Source organism: Choristoneura fumiferana, chromosome 10, assembly GCF_025370935.1.
Source record: "Choristoneura fumiferana chromosome 10, NRCan_CFum_1, whole genome shotgun sequence".
In the NCBI taxonomy this organism is placed as follows: Eukaryota; Metazoa; Arthropoda; class Insecta; order Lepidoptera; family Tortricidae; genus Choristoneura; species Choristoneura fumiferana.
Genome location: NC_133481.1, coordinates 466,946 through 484,347, shown reverse-complemented (window position 1 = coordinate 484,347; position 17,402 = coordinate 466,946). Strand labels below are relative to the sequence as shown.

General features: G+C 39.3%; 1 protein-coding gene across 1 annotated transcript; it reads right to left on the bottom strand.

Moving 5' to 3' along the window:
- Positions 1–14,962: 14,962 nt before the first annotated feature.
- Positions 14,963–17,365, bottom strand: LOC141431805 (myosin-2 essential light chain-like). Its single transcript, XM_074093000.1, has 2 exons — positions 17,190–17,365; positions 14,963–15,212 (listed from the first exon to the last, which is right to left on the bottom strand). The coding sequence occupies exons 1-2, from the start codon at positions 17,361–17,363 to the stop codon at positions 15,129–15,131; spliced, it is 258 nt and encodes an 85-aa protein (XP_073949101.1). The 5' UTR covers positions 17,364–17,365; the 3' UTR covers positions 14,963–15,128.
- Between the last annotated feature and the right edge of the window lie 37 nt (positions 17,366–17,402).

Here is a 17,402-nt window from a genome sequence, read left to right as displayed (position 1 = left end):
TCTGTCCAAAAAGCCCGAAAAAACAAGTATATCTATTCCTTCTTTTTCTCTCTTACACTAAGTAACCGATCACGATTACTTACTCTGCGGATGATAGCTTGCTTGGCAAACCGTTTTTGTACCCCGGCCTATGATCCGATTAATACATTCTAACAATTTACTCTGCGGATGATAGCTTGTTTGGCAAACAGTTTTTGTAATTCGTAATAATTATTCGTAGATCTCGGCTCGGCCCATCACCCGGTTAACACGTTCTGTCAGATTACTCTGCGTATGCTTTGCTTGGCAAACAGTTTCTGTACCTGCTTATCACCCGATTGACACGTTCTATTAGATTACTCTGCGGATGATGCTTACTTGACAAACAGTTTTTATATCACGGTCTGTCATCCGATTAACACATTCTATCACATTACTCTGCGGATGATAGCACGGAATGAAACACTGCTTTTGTACTTCGAGTTTAGAAATAAGCAATGGTTCAGTAAAGCCACCTTGAAACTAAGCTCGATAGACACCTGGAATCGAATGAGCATCGATTAGTAATTAAGGTGTATTCTTATTCGTTAAGTTGACACGCATAATGGAGAATGTCTGAATTTTTAGAAACGCTTGAAACTTTTTTTATCGATAAGAATTCCTAATTAACAGAAAAAAATATCAGATTTTTAAGTAGCATCAATTAATTTTAAGAAATGTAAGTTTTCTTTATCACCAAATTACGATAGTCCGGTTGGTTACGGGTTGTTCCATAGCCCAGAAAAAAAAATGTGTCTTTGACTCGTTCGTTTTGACAGGTGACACTCTTTACCGGTCCGGATAATACCGACATGGAAATACCATCTCTGTTTTTCATGTACTCGCCCATAGAAACTGACATGAGTTTCTATGGGTGTGTACATGAAAAACAGTTCGTTTATTTGTTTATTTAGTTCACTTGGCTCCATCTTGCAAGTTAAATTTGACCCACTTCAGTAGTCCGATCGACTTGAAATTGGTAAACTTATGTAAATCTGGTGACAATACAATAATCTGATAGTGACATCCTGTAGTCCGGCCAGGATCGTTTCCACAGGACAGAAAATTGTTATTCAAATGTAGTTTAGGCGACAATACAAGTACAGTCAGCAAAAAAGCTTGTATTAAAAATGAAATTTTACCAAAATCTTATTATCAAAAAAAAAATTTAATCGATACAATCATAANGTCAAAGTCAAATATTCTTTTATTCAATTTAGGCTATAACAAGCACTTATGAACGTCAAAAAAAAACTACCACCGGTTTCGAAAAACCTCTGCTGAGAAGAAACCGGCAAGAAAACTCAACGAGGTAATATATATATATATTTTAAACAGATTTACAATATTATTAAATGATATGTTAACATCACAAGTATTTAACACAACTTTATTTTTACAACAGTAGGTTCGCTACTTGAAGGGATCGCTATGCGGATCGGAATTATTTCCAAATATCCTGTCCATGATATAATTATTAACTTTATAACACGCTTTGATATTAATATCTTCTTGACAATAGATCTGAATTTTGTATCCGTTTCATTTATAATATTTTTTGGAATTTTATTATAAAAACGTATGCAATTTTCCAGAAAAGACTTTTTGGTATTAGCCAGTCTGTAAGATGGAACTTTAAGCTTCCCTGTGTTTCTAGTAGCCTTTGCTTATCGACGTTAGTGGGAAAATCACATATGTTTCTTCCTAACATACATGATTAATTCAAAAACATAAAGCGACGGCAGGAATAGGATATCTGTTTCTTTAAAAAAAGAAATCTTAAAGATTCACGCGTCTTCAAATTATAAATTGCTCTAATTGCTCTCTTTTGTAAGATAAAAATTGACTCAATGTCTGCAGCAGATCCCCATAAAATGCTGATCTGATCTGATGCTGAAGCCAGAAGGTAGGCAATGGAACTCTGTTATAAAACAAGCAACTAAGTCGTGTTTGGGCTTAATGGAATTGTTGTAAGATGTACTTTGGCTACGAATCACTAAAAAGTGAGAAATAAAGATTTTTTTTTAATAAAAAAAGTAAAACCGACTCCAAAAAACTAACAAAAAATGGAACCGACGGCAAAACCCTTGAAAATATTTTTCTAGGTACGTACTAGCTCGAAGTCAGTGACTCAGCACGACCCAGCAGGAGGGATTGAAACCCATAGTATGTAGGTGAGGTAGACGACTATTGTCCCACTCCTGCTGGCTCGTGTTCGGTGCCGATTTTTTTTTTTTGAGTCTTTTCTTTTTTTATTTCAAATTTTCTTTTAGTTTCACCTGTCCCATTGTCTGTCTGTAATCAATCTTGCAAGTTAAATTTTACCAACTTCCAGTAGTTGGATTGTCTTGAAATTGGTATACATAGGTACTTACTTACCTATGTAAATCGCGTGACAATACAATAATCTGGTAGTCCGGCCAGGATCGTCTCCACAGGATGGAACTCTTTAACAGTTAATGGCATCGACTTGAAATGGTATGCAAATTGTAGTTTAGGTGACAATACAAGTACAGTCAACAAAAAGTACAGTCAACAAAAAAAAAACATTTTTTTACCAAAAACTTATTAATCAGTCATCATCGTCACAGACTCAGCAGGATAAAATTAACATTATTAAGGCTTTTTAGCCATATTTACGCTCGGTCGTATTTTTAAACTGGCGTGACGTTTCTATTCCTCTTATGATTTGTTTTGTGACAAATACCTACCTACTTACAACTTAATTATTTTTTTCATAGATACACGACACGAGGCGCGAGGCGCGAGGCAGGCGCGCGCGAGTCTATTAGATGTCGACGTTAGGACCTAGATCGAACTTTAAAAAGTAAAAAGTTAAAAATATTTAATCTCAAACAGAACTAAAAACCCGACTGAAAAAACAAAAATAAATCAATTTTATAAACCTTATAACAAAAATGTGGCAAAAGATCGAATCAGATATGCGGAGCTGACTGGCAACCTTCACTAGTCGGAGAGGCACTTGAAGAGATAGAGACAATTAAGAATTAACAAGAAAATCGTAATGACTGAATAGGTCCATGATGGCTCATAAATTAAACTCCGCTCTCGGAGTCGGATGTTAAATTATTGAATTGTAATTGTTTAAAATTCGGCCATTCTAAACGAGAAAGGTAACCTAACTACAGTGTCGTTTAAAAATAGTGGAATTTTAATATAATTTCATACGATTGGGGGCGATGTAAAGCAGGCGGGCCGGAGTAAGTACTAGTAGTACGGAGTAAGTAGTTTGAGAGTATACTTACGTCCTTGTCCCACTGCAGGTGTAGGGATCTCGTTGCCGAAGGGGAAGTCCAGGTGGCAGTTCATGACGGCGAACCCACCCACGGAGGCGCGCAGGCGCTGGAGGCGTCTGCGCGCCCGCCCGCCCCGGCCCCGCCGCCGCCCGCCGCCCCAGCACAGCGCGAGCAGTGCGAGTGCCGACAGCCCCATCCTGCGCGCAGCGGCTCCGGGCTCCGACTCACTCGAGCTCCGCGGCCTGCGCCCGTGAGTAATCCCGCACGCGCCGCGCGGCCGGAAGCGGCCATAATGCGCCGCCCGCGCGCCCGCGGCCGCCGCGCCCACGCCTCATTGTGCAAGCGGCATTATCCCGCGCCCGCGGCGCCGACTGACCTACCTACTGCAGCGGGCTGCGACCGCGGGACCCGACCACCAGCCTGCGACACGCGGCCACCATGGGAAGCTACGGGTTCACCTTAAATGTGCTATATTCTGGTATTAGCCGAATACAACGACGACGGTGAATGTCACAGGGCGTGTCAGTACTTAATCACGAAAAAACTTTTTCACGAAAATTTTTCACGAACGACTTTTATCACGAAAAAACTTTTATCACGAATGAACTTTATCACGAAAAGACCATATCACGAAAACTATTTCACGAAAACTTTTTCACGAACGACTTTATCACGAAAACTAAAATCACGAATAGACTATATCACGAATAGACTTTATCACGAAAAAACTTTACACGAAACTATATCACGGATAGACTTTATCACGAATAGACTTATCACGAAAAATGTTTGAAACTTCTTCACGCTGAACGGCTCGAGGGATTTGGTGAAATTTGGCAAAAAGTTAGTTTATAATCTGGTTTAAAACATAGGATACTTTTTATTCCGATATTCCCACGGGATAGGGTTAAAATTTCGAAATAACAACCGCTGGGCTTAGAGCTATGAAATTTGGTATGAAGGTAGCTGGATGTCTAGAATAACACATACGCTAGTATTTATCCGGACAATCCCACGGATAGATTTGTAAACTAATGGACCCCATACATCTCTGTATTATTATTATTATTTTGTAATTTTACTTTATGAATACTGTAGTTTTTTGTATTATGCGGTTTTCACAAGTTTCTTGCGGCGCCTTCTCTTGGCAATGATGGTCTTTCTGAAAGCGCTGCTTGAATTTGTACGAGCGAGCGAAGCGAGCGAGCAAGACGGTTCGGAGCAGAAGCGACTCGGATAGGTTAGGTTCAGAAGGCTAAGGCGGGAGCGAAGCGGAGCGTAGCTCCGCCTTAGCCTTCGATGTTAGGTTTTTTTTTATAGCAGCCCGATAATAAAGGAAATAGATAGATTAGTAACAGAAAAAAGCAATTTTAATCAATAATCGCAATGTAAGTTGTCAATAACACTATTTAGTATGGATTATGTATTTCGTCCCATGCGACGAAAAAGGTTGTATGATAATAAATGACTAAATTGATTTTATTGTTTTGTTGTATTAAGCTATTCTCCAGCTTCATTTCTGTATATAAATTATTTCTCAAATCCAAGTACTTTTTGAGATTCAACCCCTAAAAAGTTCCATGTGATATGAACTCGACGTAGAAAGTTATACATCTCGATAGAACTTTACACGCCGGTCGCCTCGCCCCGCAGAGTGGCGCGTGCGGGGTTCTATCGTCAGTTGTCACCGGTCTTCGCGGGAGATGACACGCTTTATTACTTTATGTTATTTTGGCACGTTTTCTTTGGTGTGGGTTTCTTTATAATTTTGGGTTAATTTTGTGGGGCATGAATTTAACTCCTAATAAACGAATCGTCGCTCGAGACGACTTATAAACTTGGCACTAGACCAACGAATCAACGAAGTACAAGTGAAATTAATGATTTAATTACAAATGGTCCAACAGAGGATAGTCATCATGGTTCAGAGAGACGTAATTAGGTATTTCTTCTATTTACAAAATATTAGTGAGTGTGTTTTTATGTTTTTACGGTTTAAGTGCTTCTGCCGTTAGATTCCGGAGTAAAAGGTAGCATATTACCTCTTAGAACTTTATTTATAGTAAATCAATATAAACCGGAAAAAAAATATTCGTAACGTATTATGATCTTAGCAATAAAAGTTTTATATAGATTTCACGATCAGAAAAAGTTTTAATGAGCACGATGTATATAGTTATGTACCATTAATCGATGGAAACTAGATAGAATTTCAGAGTTGTAAGAGCACTTGTAACCATTTACGCCGGAACAGACACGCGTTGTCGACTTCACTTGTGCATATGTCACCTTCTTCTACGGAACTCATTTAAGTTAACACCGTTTACGTCTCAAATTTTATTTTCTATTTATTTTTATGGAATAAAATATCATACATACATACATATACGTGACGCTTTATTCCCTGTATGGTAGGCAGAGACAATAGAGCGCCATACGCTTCTATTCTGACATACTTCTCTCGCTTCATCCACATTCATCACTCTCCTCATACCATACATGCTCGACGCTTTCGGGGTACTTCTAACCTATATAGCCTCTCTTCAATATGCCGCCGATCTGGTCGGTGTACGTTTTACGAGGATAATATAATAAACTAATGCCCCAGTCATATCTTCTGCAAATGTAGAAACATCACACAGTACGGAATCATGTTTGTATGTATGTAAACTCTTTATCTGCACATAAAAATAAAAATACAAATACACAGAGAGGAGAAAAAAGGCGAGCTATTGATCTAGAGCGTGATGCGATGTAAAATCTAGGTAAAGAAAGTAGTGTCGCCGTTCAACCCGTCACTTTCTGCAGGCACATCGCCAATATTGGAACTATCGCCTACAAAGGAACTGACGCCTATAAATGAAATTTCTGATACCGAAACGGTTACTCTAACTCTAATTATGTCGCAAGTATCGTCTCGAACGCAGGCTCGATGACTTCCAGCCACCTGAACAAGCCGGGTTCCAAAAAGGCTTATAGTACCGTAGACCGCATACCTAAAAGAAGAGTATAACTTGCCACTATGTCTAGCGTTTGTGGATTACGAGAAAGCCTTTAATTCGGTCGAAACGTGAGCGGTGCTTGAGTTTCTCCAGCGATACTGTTGACTATTGGTATATCGAAGTGTTAAAGTGTTTCTATAACAACGCCACTATGTCGGTCCGAGTACACGAACAGAATTTGAAGGCGATTCCTTTGAAAACAGGCGTAAGATACGTAGATGTCATATCTCTGAAACTGTTTACTGCCGCTTTGGGAAGACGCCTTCAAGCTTCTGGAAAGAACTAGGCATCTCATCGGCGAATACATCACTCATCTTCGGTTTGCCGACGATATCGTGGTTATGGCAAAGTCGATGGAAGAAACTCAGTACGCTACTCGAAAACCTCAATCGAGTGTCAAGAACAGGTGTCTACTCCTATTTTGGTTGAGAATTTGGTTCTTGAAGTTGTTGACGCATATGTATACATAGGAAAAACCGTCAAATTAGGTAAGTTCAACTTCGAGAAGATTGACCAATTGTCGAATCCAACACAGATGGCACCGTTTGGAAAAACTCAGCAATGTCTTTCGTTCATAATTCCTCAGTGCCTTAAGACGAAAGTCTTTTTAAACCAATGTGTGTTGCTAGTGATGACAATACATATGGATCGGAGACGTGGTGCTTCACTATAGCCCTTATAAATAGGCTCAGAGTTGCTCAGCGAGCTATGGAGAGAGCTATGCTCGGGATTTCTCTACGAGATCGAATTAGAAATGAGGAGATATGTAGAAGAATAAGGGTCACCATTATCGACATGGCCAAACAAATTAGCTCGTTGAAGTCGTGGCAATAGGCAGGCCATTATAGGATGGAGAACGTATGGCTGTTGGGGCCGAAAAGTTCCAACGAGATGGAAGGATGACCTAGTTAAAGCGGCGGGTTCGTGGTGGATGCAACTAGAGGGCTACGGGGGAGGCCTATGTCCAAGAGTGGACATCCTGCGGATGTGATGATCACGACGATGATGAAATACATTACCTTTAAAACTTTTTATATCATTTTCATGTGCGATCATAACAAACAAGAACAAGGAACAAGTGTCATATTGTGAGTACCTAATGGGCAATGTTGTTTGTAATAAGCATTAATTATTATTTATTTCGTCATTGCGAATAATCACGTACAGTCGAGTTCATAAACATGTGAGCAAAAATTTGATAAAAAATATCTGAACATGACTCTATTGCTAACGGCGTAGAAGATAGATAGATAGATAGTCACATGTTGTTGAAAAAAATATCAAAATCTCCGAGGAATAAAGTTTCATATGCCTATAGACCTCGGTTCACAAAGTCAAACTCCGACAAAGATAGTTCTATATTCTCTTAACACCGAATTTTTGGCTGTGCGTTCCCACGAAAACAGTTACATATTACTTTAAGACCCATAATTCCTTGAAAGCCTTAACATTTTAAAAAATTGCTACTAAAAAGTAATCCTGACAACTATAGTAAAAAATACTTAATTGCATTGACGAATTTCTATTACTTACAAAGCTATAATCAAATTAAACTAAGCGAAAATTCAAATGCCTCTAGTGAAAAGTACCAATTTTGCAGAAGTGACTTTATTCGTCGGATGGGACGATTTAGATATTACATGTAAGTATTACATAAAGAAAACGGATGAACTAAAACAATTACCTACTTTTGCTCACCTGCAAACCTTTATGATAGCTACGTTTATGCAAGAAATGTGTGTTCATGCAGTTCCTCCAACTTCATACTGCAAGAACACACACAAATCCATCTAACTCAAGCAGAGCTCATCTTCAAATTCAAATTAATTTATTTGCGAAACAGCAATACATAGCTAAATATAGAACAAAAATTGGTCAAGTGCGAGTCGATTTTTTCTAGTGTTAAAAACAATAGGCAAACATAGTGATGACAGTGCGGATTGACGAGCGCCAGCTACCTACAAACCAAATTTCATGGCTCTAAGCCCAGTGGTTGTTATTTCGAGATTTATCCCTGGATATCCCGTGGGAATATCGGGTCAAAAAGTTATCTTCGTGTTATTCCAGACGTCCAACTATCTACATACCAAATTTCATGTATCTAAGCCTAGCGTTGTTTTTCAAAATTTAACCCTATCCGTGGGAATATCGGGATAAAAGTATCCTATGTTTTAATCCAGATATAAACTAACTTTTTGCCAAAATTTCATCCAAATCCTCCAGCCGTTTCAGCGTGAAGAAGTTTCAAACATTTTTCGTGATAAAGTCTATTCGTGGTAAGTCTTTTCGTGATATAGTCTGTTCGTGATTAAGTTTTCGTGGTAAAGTTTTTCGTGATATAGTCTGTTCGTGGTAAAGTCTTTTCGTGATATAGTCTGTTCGTGATTAAGTTTCGTGATAAAGTCTTAGTGGTAAAGTTTTCGTGAAAAAGTCTTTAGTGGTAAAGTCTATTCGTGATAAAGTTTTTCGTGATAAAGTTTTCGTGATAAAGTCGTTCGTGAAAAAGTTTTCGTGAAATAATACTAGCGCCGTCACAGGGTTGCCTATCTAGCTAGCTATGATTATGAGTCAATTGGGTGCGCATTTTTTCCTATTTTCGGAAGTCCGAATTTTTTCTCATAGTACCATTTTACATCCTAATGATCACTTCATATTTTTTTAATACTAACGATCGAAACTCATAATCATCAGAATTCATAATATCCGTTATATTAGGTACGACGACGAGCGAAGCGAGGACGAGTGTTAGGTAGAAATGCGACTCTACACACACAGGACCAAACATATTCCTTTAAATGATATTGTAACGAACATTTCGGGTTAGAATCCCGGCCGGGGCAAGATATTTGTATGAATAATACGAATGTTTGTTCTCGGGTCTTTCCTAGTGTCCATAGTACAAGCTTTGCTTAGTTTGGGACTAGGTCAATTGGTGTCAAGTGTCCCATGATATTTATTATTTATTTATTTCACGTCTTAAATCGAGTTTAGTACTGCGCGCCGCCGCTCTACCCGACGACACTAACACCAGCGGCGCACAACTACCCGCCTTTTCATCGTCATTTTTACTGCCACTGTCAAATGTAGGGTAGCACACAACACTAACAACATTACTGTAAAGTAACGTTCTCACCAACCAATGACGCAGCACGAGTATTTAACACTGTTTTCACACCTCTCTTTTAGAAATAGTATCTCGAGGTAAATTAAAAAAATAATTACTTTTACTCCCTAGGGACTAAAGTACTCACTTTACTCCCGCCTCATAAAGCTATATTGACCTACTTTTAGAGCATGAGAAGTGAAATAGTTCAGAAATAGTTATTTGTGTCACAAGGGAATACTATAGAATCCTGAGCGTAATGAGGGATTCAAGTGTTAACGCCCAAGATGAAAACAATTTTGCTCCCGAGTGGCTCATACAATTTTTCACACCGAGCATTGATAAGCTTGAAAAAAAATATCTAAATATTATTAAAAAGAACAACCAGCATAGAAAATGGCGTGGCTTTACAATTATCAACTTCAAAAAATGGCATTTGCAATAAAACACCTAGAAAAGCCTTGAACAGAAAAGTTGCACTTTGCTCCCTCTCGTCAGGGAGGAAAAGTTACTTTTCTGAAGTTGAGGTATGAAAATAACTATTTCCAACTCGGGGGTACCGAACAACCACATCCCGGTGAAAATTTGCATGACGACTCTCGATGGCTTCGCGCACTTTCCGCGGAATGAAAAACTTTTCTCTCGCAAGTACAGACACCTTATCAAATCTGATATAATGCGTCGAATCCGAGTCCATTAAGTGCTCGGCCACAGCAGACACACTGTTTCCTGTTTCCACATACTACGAGTACCTACGTGGTAGGTACAGGAGTTACAGTCAGAGACAAATTAAAACGTTTGTCGTGGTTTGTTAGTCTAACGTACATCTGGTAGCATCATTGATATCTATGTACCTTGGTAGCATGGTGTACGGTTGTGTTGCTCTAAACGCGTCAAGTATAGTGTGGTGGTTGTGATAGATGGGTTTGTGTGATTCATGGGTGTTCTTACAGTGCGGAGTGCGGAGTGCGGAGTGGAGGTGGAAGAACTGCATTAACACTCATATCTTGCATAAGCGTAGCTATCATAAGATTGTGGTGAGCAAAGTGGTAATTGGTTTAGTTCATTAAAATGGACCTCCGCAAAGTAACGCCTAGCGCCTGATCAATAAATTATTTAATTGTGGTTGTCAAATGTTTCCATACATTGATCTATGTTCAAAGTTTAAGCTGTACCTACTGCGTAAAACGTGTGACTGCAATTTAAGTCGAGAATTCAGATTAAAAATCTTTACTGTTCTATTCAGTCAAAGTAGTCATACTGACCCTACGACCTGCTGAAATATTCCGGAATAATTTAAAGACGCCGTAAAGATATTGGAAATAATACGCGAGCACGGATACTAAGGAGTTAACTAGGTAGGTCTAATCTAATAAGTCGTCGAAATCGTGTCGGGGCGCGTCCAGAGGCCGGTCGCCGCACGGGGCACGCGGCGGGCCCGCTGTGGACTAGTGTGGAGTGGACGGCCGGCGACACGATGTAATTTACAATAAGCGGCACTAATCTTACGCTCTACCTAATAGCTCTAGTTAAATTTAATACTTAGTTCAGTATTAACGTAATTTATACGAACGAGTACACTTACTTACATCGGGGGGGTACTTTTACGAGTGTGACATGACGAGTGAGTGTTTGCGAATCAGTATATAGGATTAAGTCCAGTAGTCAGCCCTTTCCTTGAGTATTACGTTGTATAATTATTATTACTTATTACGTGAGCCCGTCATCCCCGGGGAGGGGTAGAATTTTACCTGCTTTAGCTAAAAATAATTAGTCGAGTACCTAAGATACGGCTACTTCTCTGTACATAATATTGTATAATGTCTTGTACTCGTATACCTGTACCTCCATTAATATGCACCTCCAGCTGCAAATGCAAGTTTGGGGTCCATATTGGCTCATATACAATTTTTTATTCGATTATTTATAATAATACCGCTTTTTAATCATAATCACCATTTCTCCGAAAATTGAGTACATAATATGTATATTATACATATATCGATAGAAAATTATTTCTTATATATTTTAAAGATAATTATTTTTACTACTAGGTATACCTACATTGTTCATAAAAAAACATAACTATTTCGATATTTTTTTTGCTCATAATTTCATCAACGAGATTTAATCTATACCCATAGTGAATTATGCGGTACGACAGAAGATGTCCAACATTTATTAGTGGAATATATATGTGTTCGGAATCGTGCTGCGAGGGAGGCGTTGGTTGCAGCAGCCAACCTGAGCAAGTATGACACGGGGTTCTCCTATGGTAGCCCGAAATTTTTTAATCCTATTTTAATTACCACTAATTTCTCTAGCCCTAAAATGAAAAAGCCGAATTTTTAATTTTCCTAACTAATCATTAGCCCTAATTTTAGCATTCCGAATTTACGTTATATTTAATTTTACTTGTCCTAAAATCAAAAAGCCGAATTTTTTTATTTTCCTAAATATTCATTAGCTCTAAGTTTAGCATTCCGAATTTACGTGGTACCTAATTTCACTGGCCCTAAAATCAAAAAGCCGATTTTTTGATTTTCCTAACTATTCATTAGCCCTAATTTTAGCATTCCGAATTAACGTTGTACCTAGTTTCACTAGCCCTAACATCAAAAAGCTCAAAACATTATTTTCGCCAAATGTATTGATTGGAACACCTTAATTTGGCAACATATTGAATGTCATCCATCCAACCTACTTTCCTAGTGGGAGTTATCTTGGCTGCTATAAAAAAACCTATATCCAAGTCGCTTCTTCTCCAAACCGTCTTGCTCGCTCGCTCGCACGCATTTTATTTTATCTTTAGTACAAGTAAACATTAGGATGTAAAACTTTAGGTCTAGTAATCAATTCGGACATACAAGTTTAGGTGTCATGATATTAGGGCTAATGAAAATTATATCTAACGTTGGTATGCCTAGTGATATTGGCTTTTATGATATTCGGTATAGTGAGGGGGGAACCATGACTCGGGGTATGTTTGTGGGTATTTTAGCTCAGCCGGCCTCAGACATGGCGTTAATGCTTTTCAGGTTGGCAACATCAGCACCACAAGGAATTAGTTATCATCAATTGTGAGATGTAGGTACATTTTTTTCTGGTTAGTTAATGTTTTGCCCTATGGGCTAATGTGACAAATAAGTACGTTGCCCGTTTCAATTAAAAAAAAAACTATACCCATAATGTTATTTGGGAGAATTTCTTTATTTATAAATTTATTTTATATAAGTAATCATTTGTACTCATGTGAAGCTATATTATTTAAACTGAACGCATATCGGAACGTACACGTAACGTATACTTTAGTCCGACCGCGCATGAAAGCGGTAGGTTGCTAAAACATCACGATTCGCATTCTTTGTTGTTCCTTCCTATACGTGTTTGTGTGAAATATGGAGGCGAATGAAGATAAATTTTGCCAATATGGACCCTAAATATTATTTAAAAATTACTCGGAAATAATATTGATCCTCTTGTTCTAAGAGGAGGCCTGTGCCCAGCAGTGGGACGTATACAGGCTAGGATGATGATGATGTTGATGAATATTGATCATCAAATAATTATATTGGGTTCATATGAATATTCATCAAACAAGTATTAGCAAAATATGTTCGGTTCTGGAAATTTTCCGGCCGATGCCACGGCACGCTCGCTTCGCTCGCTCGGCTCTTGCACTGAGGGTCGCAGTTCTACCTAAGACTCCTCCTCGCTTCGCTCGCCGTCGTAACTAACCAGACCTGCCTTTTTAGAATAGGTAGAAGTTCGATGCTTCTTAAGGAACCAATATATTTCTTAGGGATACTTATAAATATAATAATAAGGGTATCGCAGTTTCGACACAAATCTAAATTTAAGTGACAGAAAATATAGTTCCCATATTATTTACCCAGATATTCGTATTTAAAAAGTCATCAACTTGTAGACATATACATAAATTGTAGTAACAGAGTTATTTACAGAATACAATAAATTCGGAGTTCCAATTATTATTGTCTTAAAAATAAAAAAATATAATGATCATTAGGATGTAAAATTGTATAAGATACATTTTCGAAGTTTCAATAATCGAATTTGTGGCGCACCCACGAGTTTTGCACACTTCGTGGTATAGGGCCAGGCCAACTTCGCAGGCCAACGTTTACAGTTTGTACTTTGTGTGTGTGTGTGTGTCAGTCAAATGTGTACTGTTTGGTGCTGCCATCTTTTGCGGAGTAGGCGCATTACATGGCACTGCTTTACACTGGAAATAAACTAATAAAAAAATGAGGGTTTTCACAGAGGCGAAATATCGCTAGATGGCGTTCGTATCGCGAGGTCCGTTTGACGTTTACTTGCGATTGGCTCATTTAGTTATTTAACCAATCACGAGCAAACGTCAAACGGACCTCATTGATAGTAACGCCATCTCACACCACACATTGTTACATCTTCCTGATTAAACCGCTAGATAGTGGCTAGATAGACCGATTTTAACGAAATTGGGTTTCTGTGCGAACACTACTAATTAGACGCTTCATTGTTATATTTATATCTATGTAGGTACTACAGCAAGAAGCTGATAAAATTTTCTAGTAAAATATATTATATTTATTTATTATATATTTTCTTTTTTTTCTATTATACTAACAGTCCTATCTGTTTATTTGTGCACGAATATAAATGTCAGTTTATAGAATATCAAGAGATGTGCCACCGTAAAGTAAGAGCTTTATAAATATAAACTTTACAAACCACCTGTAAAACTAGCATTGTCGTCTAAAAATACCTACGTAATGTGTGTGAAAATGTATAGTAAGTTACCAGATACATTTAAGAGCAGGAACCTTAACAGAATATTCATGTCATGGCTGTCACAGAAATGCTTTTATAGTATTAGCTTATTAGTACTTAAACGAGTAAAAGGCGTTGTAGATTATGATTGTCATTGGATTGTCGTATTGTCATAAAAATGATTTGAATAATTGTGCTTGTGTAAATAATATTATGATACCTATGTATTTTTAATTCAAATTTGTACGCCACTTAGTGGCGATCTTATTATAATCGGTTAAATTGAAACCACTGTACACCCACTTATGACAAATAAACTCTATTTCATTTCATTTTCATTTCTGTAACTTTGATTTTTATGTATGCACATACATAAACCTGCATAATATCTGCCACAGCGTAACGTAAAAAATATCTGACACGTCACATCCTACTGGCCCTAGAAAGTCTGTACCAGTACCAGATCACGCTTTGTTGTCAGATATTGGTGTCGTTGGACTGTACCTGTACTTTTTAGCTATACCCAATAGTGTAGATTACGAGGTAATGGTGAGTACTTTTAATAACATTACTACTACGAAACTCGAAGGTCGTGTCGTGCGGTCCCTCTGACACTTATACTATTTAATACGAGAGCGAGAGGGACGAAACGATACGAACTTCGAGTTTCGTAGTAGCCCTGCAGCAAACGGGCAGGACGAAGTCATACGTCAGAATGAGCAAATATTATTTCCAAAATTGATTGCATCGTATGGCTGCATTTCGCGCGCCTCGCGTGCTGCATCGGAGCTTAAAACAAACGCAAATTTAGTTAGTACTTATAATAGGTACACTTTATTGTTAAAATCACATTTGTACATACAATAACCGTATAAATTCTCTTAACAACTAAATGATAATTATTTTGGAATAAATTGCTTGGGAATTACAAGTGGGCTGGTGGCCTGGCCCTGGGGGGCGGGGGCGGGCGGGCTACCCCTGCATCACGAGGTGCACGAAGTTCTCGTAGTTGACGTTCCCCTGCGAGTCCTCCTGGCCCTGCAGCAGCTGCTCCACCTGCACGCACACACGCACACGTTACTACACACACACACACACACACTGACACTGAGAGGTGTCTGCTAGCAGAGCTGTAGCCTGCGAACGAGTTGTTTATCGCTATCTACTATGAACTATGCAATTTCCGGGTAGATAACTATCGCATGTCTTGGTTTTCCTCAGAACTTTAAATACCAAATACTACTCTCAGTAGTGCAGTACTCGGTTGGGGGTCTCTGCAGTCTGCAGCCAGTAGACGACTGAACTAATAATAAGACAAGCTAAAATATAATGCGCAAAGGGACGCGTTAAAGTGCGTCTTTGTTCCCATCCCCACCGCCGCCGATGATCTGCGAGGATGTGTTTTCCATGAACCAATAGAACAGCTTCATTTACCTACCCTCGCTTCCTCGCACAGCGCATCTCTGGAGGAAACGGCTGAGCGGAGCGAGGCGCAGTAAATCAAGCGTTTCTATTGGTTAATGAAATGAAAAACACATTCCTCGCACATCTCTGGTGGAAATGGAGCCTTAAAGGACAAATTCGTGACATCCTCTGGCAACAAATACAATTTCTGTCCTTCATACAATTGACATTGATCACTTTTTTACAAGTTTTTTTAAGTTCCCAATCCGCACTGGGCCCGCGTGGGAACTATGGCCCAAGCCCACTTCTTCTGAAAGGAGGCCTGTGCCCAGCAGTGGGACGTATATAGACTGAGATGGATGACTTTTTTACTATGTGGTCTAATTCCAGAACGAAATGGTTCTTCAGGAATAGGTTTGTTAAATCATTTTATAACATTTTTGTAATAATTAATAAAATACTAATTGATCGTGTGTATATTTGCATAATAACGTTTGACCTTTGTTTGACTTTCATCGTAAATAAACGTTATATAACTAATCTGTCTAATGGTGATTTTCCACCGGCGAGGCGAGACGAGAATTTGCCGCATACATGCCGCATACACTCACGCCGAGAACCCCCGAGAACCGTGAATGTGATCGCTTTCTCGCCGTCTCGTTCTCGCGCTCGCCTGTTTTCTGATCGGTGTCGGTATTTTCAAAGGGTTTCTCGGGCGAGACACGAGAACGGTATTACATTCTTGTTCGGTCTCAGTGCGACCGTGGACTTAATTGTGTGTTGTCGACGTAGTCGTGTTTACAAGTGTAATTCAGTGCTATAAAATGTGGAGTAACGCATTAGAGTTAAAGTTCATAGAACATTTTCATTCAGAGCCTATTTTATGGGATGCAAGCCGCTGCACTGTCGTCCATTCCGGATAACGATCGAGAATGCGAATGAGAAGGTCGCATGAGTGTAGATGCCTTCTCGGTTCTCGCGCAATTTCTCGGCAAGACTTCTCGCCGAGACTTCTCGCGTGAGTCTGTAGGCGCTATATGCATTCTCGCGCGCCCGCCGCGAGCGGCCGCGGGCGCCGCCATACAAATTTAAGAGATAAGTTCGCCTTTGTACATCTTATTATCCTGTGGTCTGTTATTTTCATGTGTTTTATGTACAATAAACAGTTTTACAATACAATACAATTTCAATTCTCGTCTCGCCTGGTCAGGTCTCGCCTCGCCGGTGGAAAATCACCTTAATTCTAACACTGCCAGGTGACAGAAGACACTACGTTATTTTTAATAATTGTGATGGGCAACGAATAACATAGTTTTTAACACCGTGACAACTATGCTTAGCTATAATTCCGGTAACTTCTAAATATGGTAAAAAAAATTAAACGCAACGCAACCAAAATCCTTCAAATAGGTGTCTTAAATTCGCCTATTTTATGAAAAAAAAAATATAACCAAACTTTGTTTTTTTTCGAGACCAATGCCAATTAGTTCTGTTGTTTGTATATATATTCGACCCTTCCAGTATGAAATGTCGTAAAAGTCATGCTCGAGAGGGGCCATGAGGACTATTCAGGGGGTCTGACCCTGCAAACTACTGGGCAATCCCAACAAGACAGTTTTGGGGGCGTACCTCGTCGTCGGCCAGCTTCTCCCCGAGCGTGGCCAGCAGATGGCGCAGCTCGGCCGAAGAGATGAACCCGTTGCCGTCCTTGTCGAAGTGCCGCAGCCCCTCGATGAAGTCGTGCGCCGTGTCACCGCTGCGCGCCTTGCTGATGGCCTGCGGAGCGGACACGAGCGGCCTCATGAGCCGAGCGGCCACATGAGCCGAGCGGCCTCATGAGCC

Coding starts and splice junctions, on each gene's coding strand:
- LOC141431805 (XM_074093000.1), bottom strand. CDS start 17,363: ATGAGGCCGCTCGTGTCCGCTCCGCAGGCCATCAGCAAGGCGCGCAGC. Junction 15,213..17,189: donor AGAAGCTGGCCGACGACGAG/GTACGCCCCCAA, acceptor GTGTGCGTGCAG/GTGGAGCAGCTGCTGCAGGG.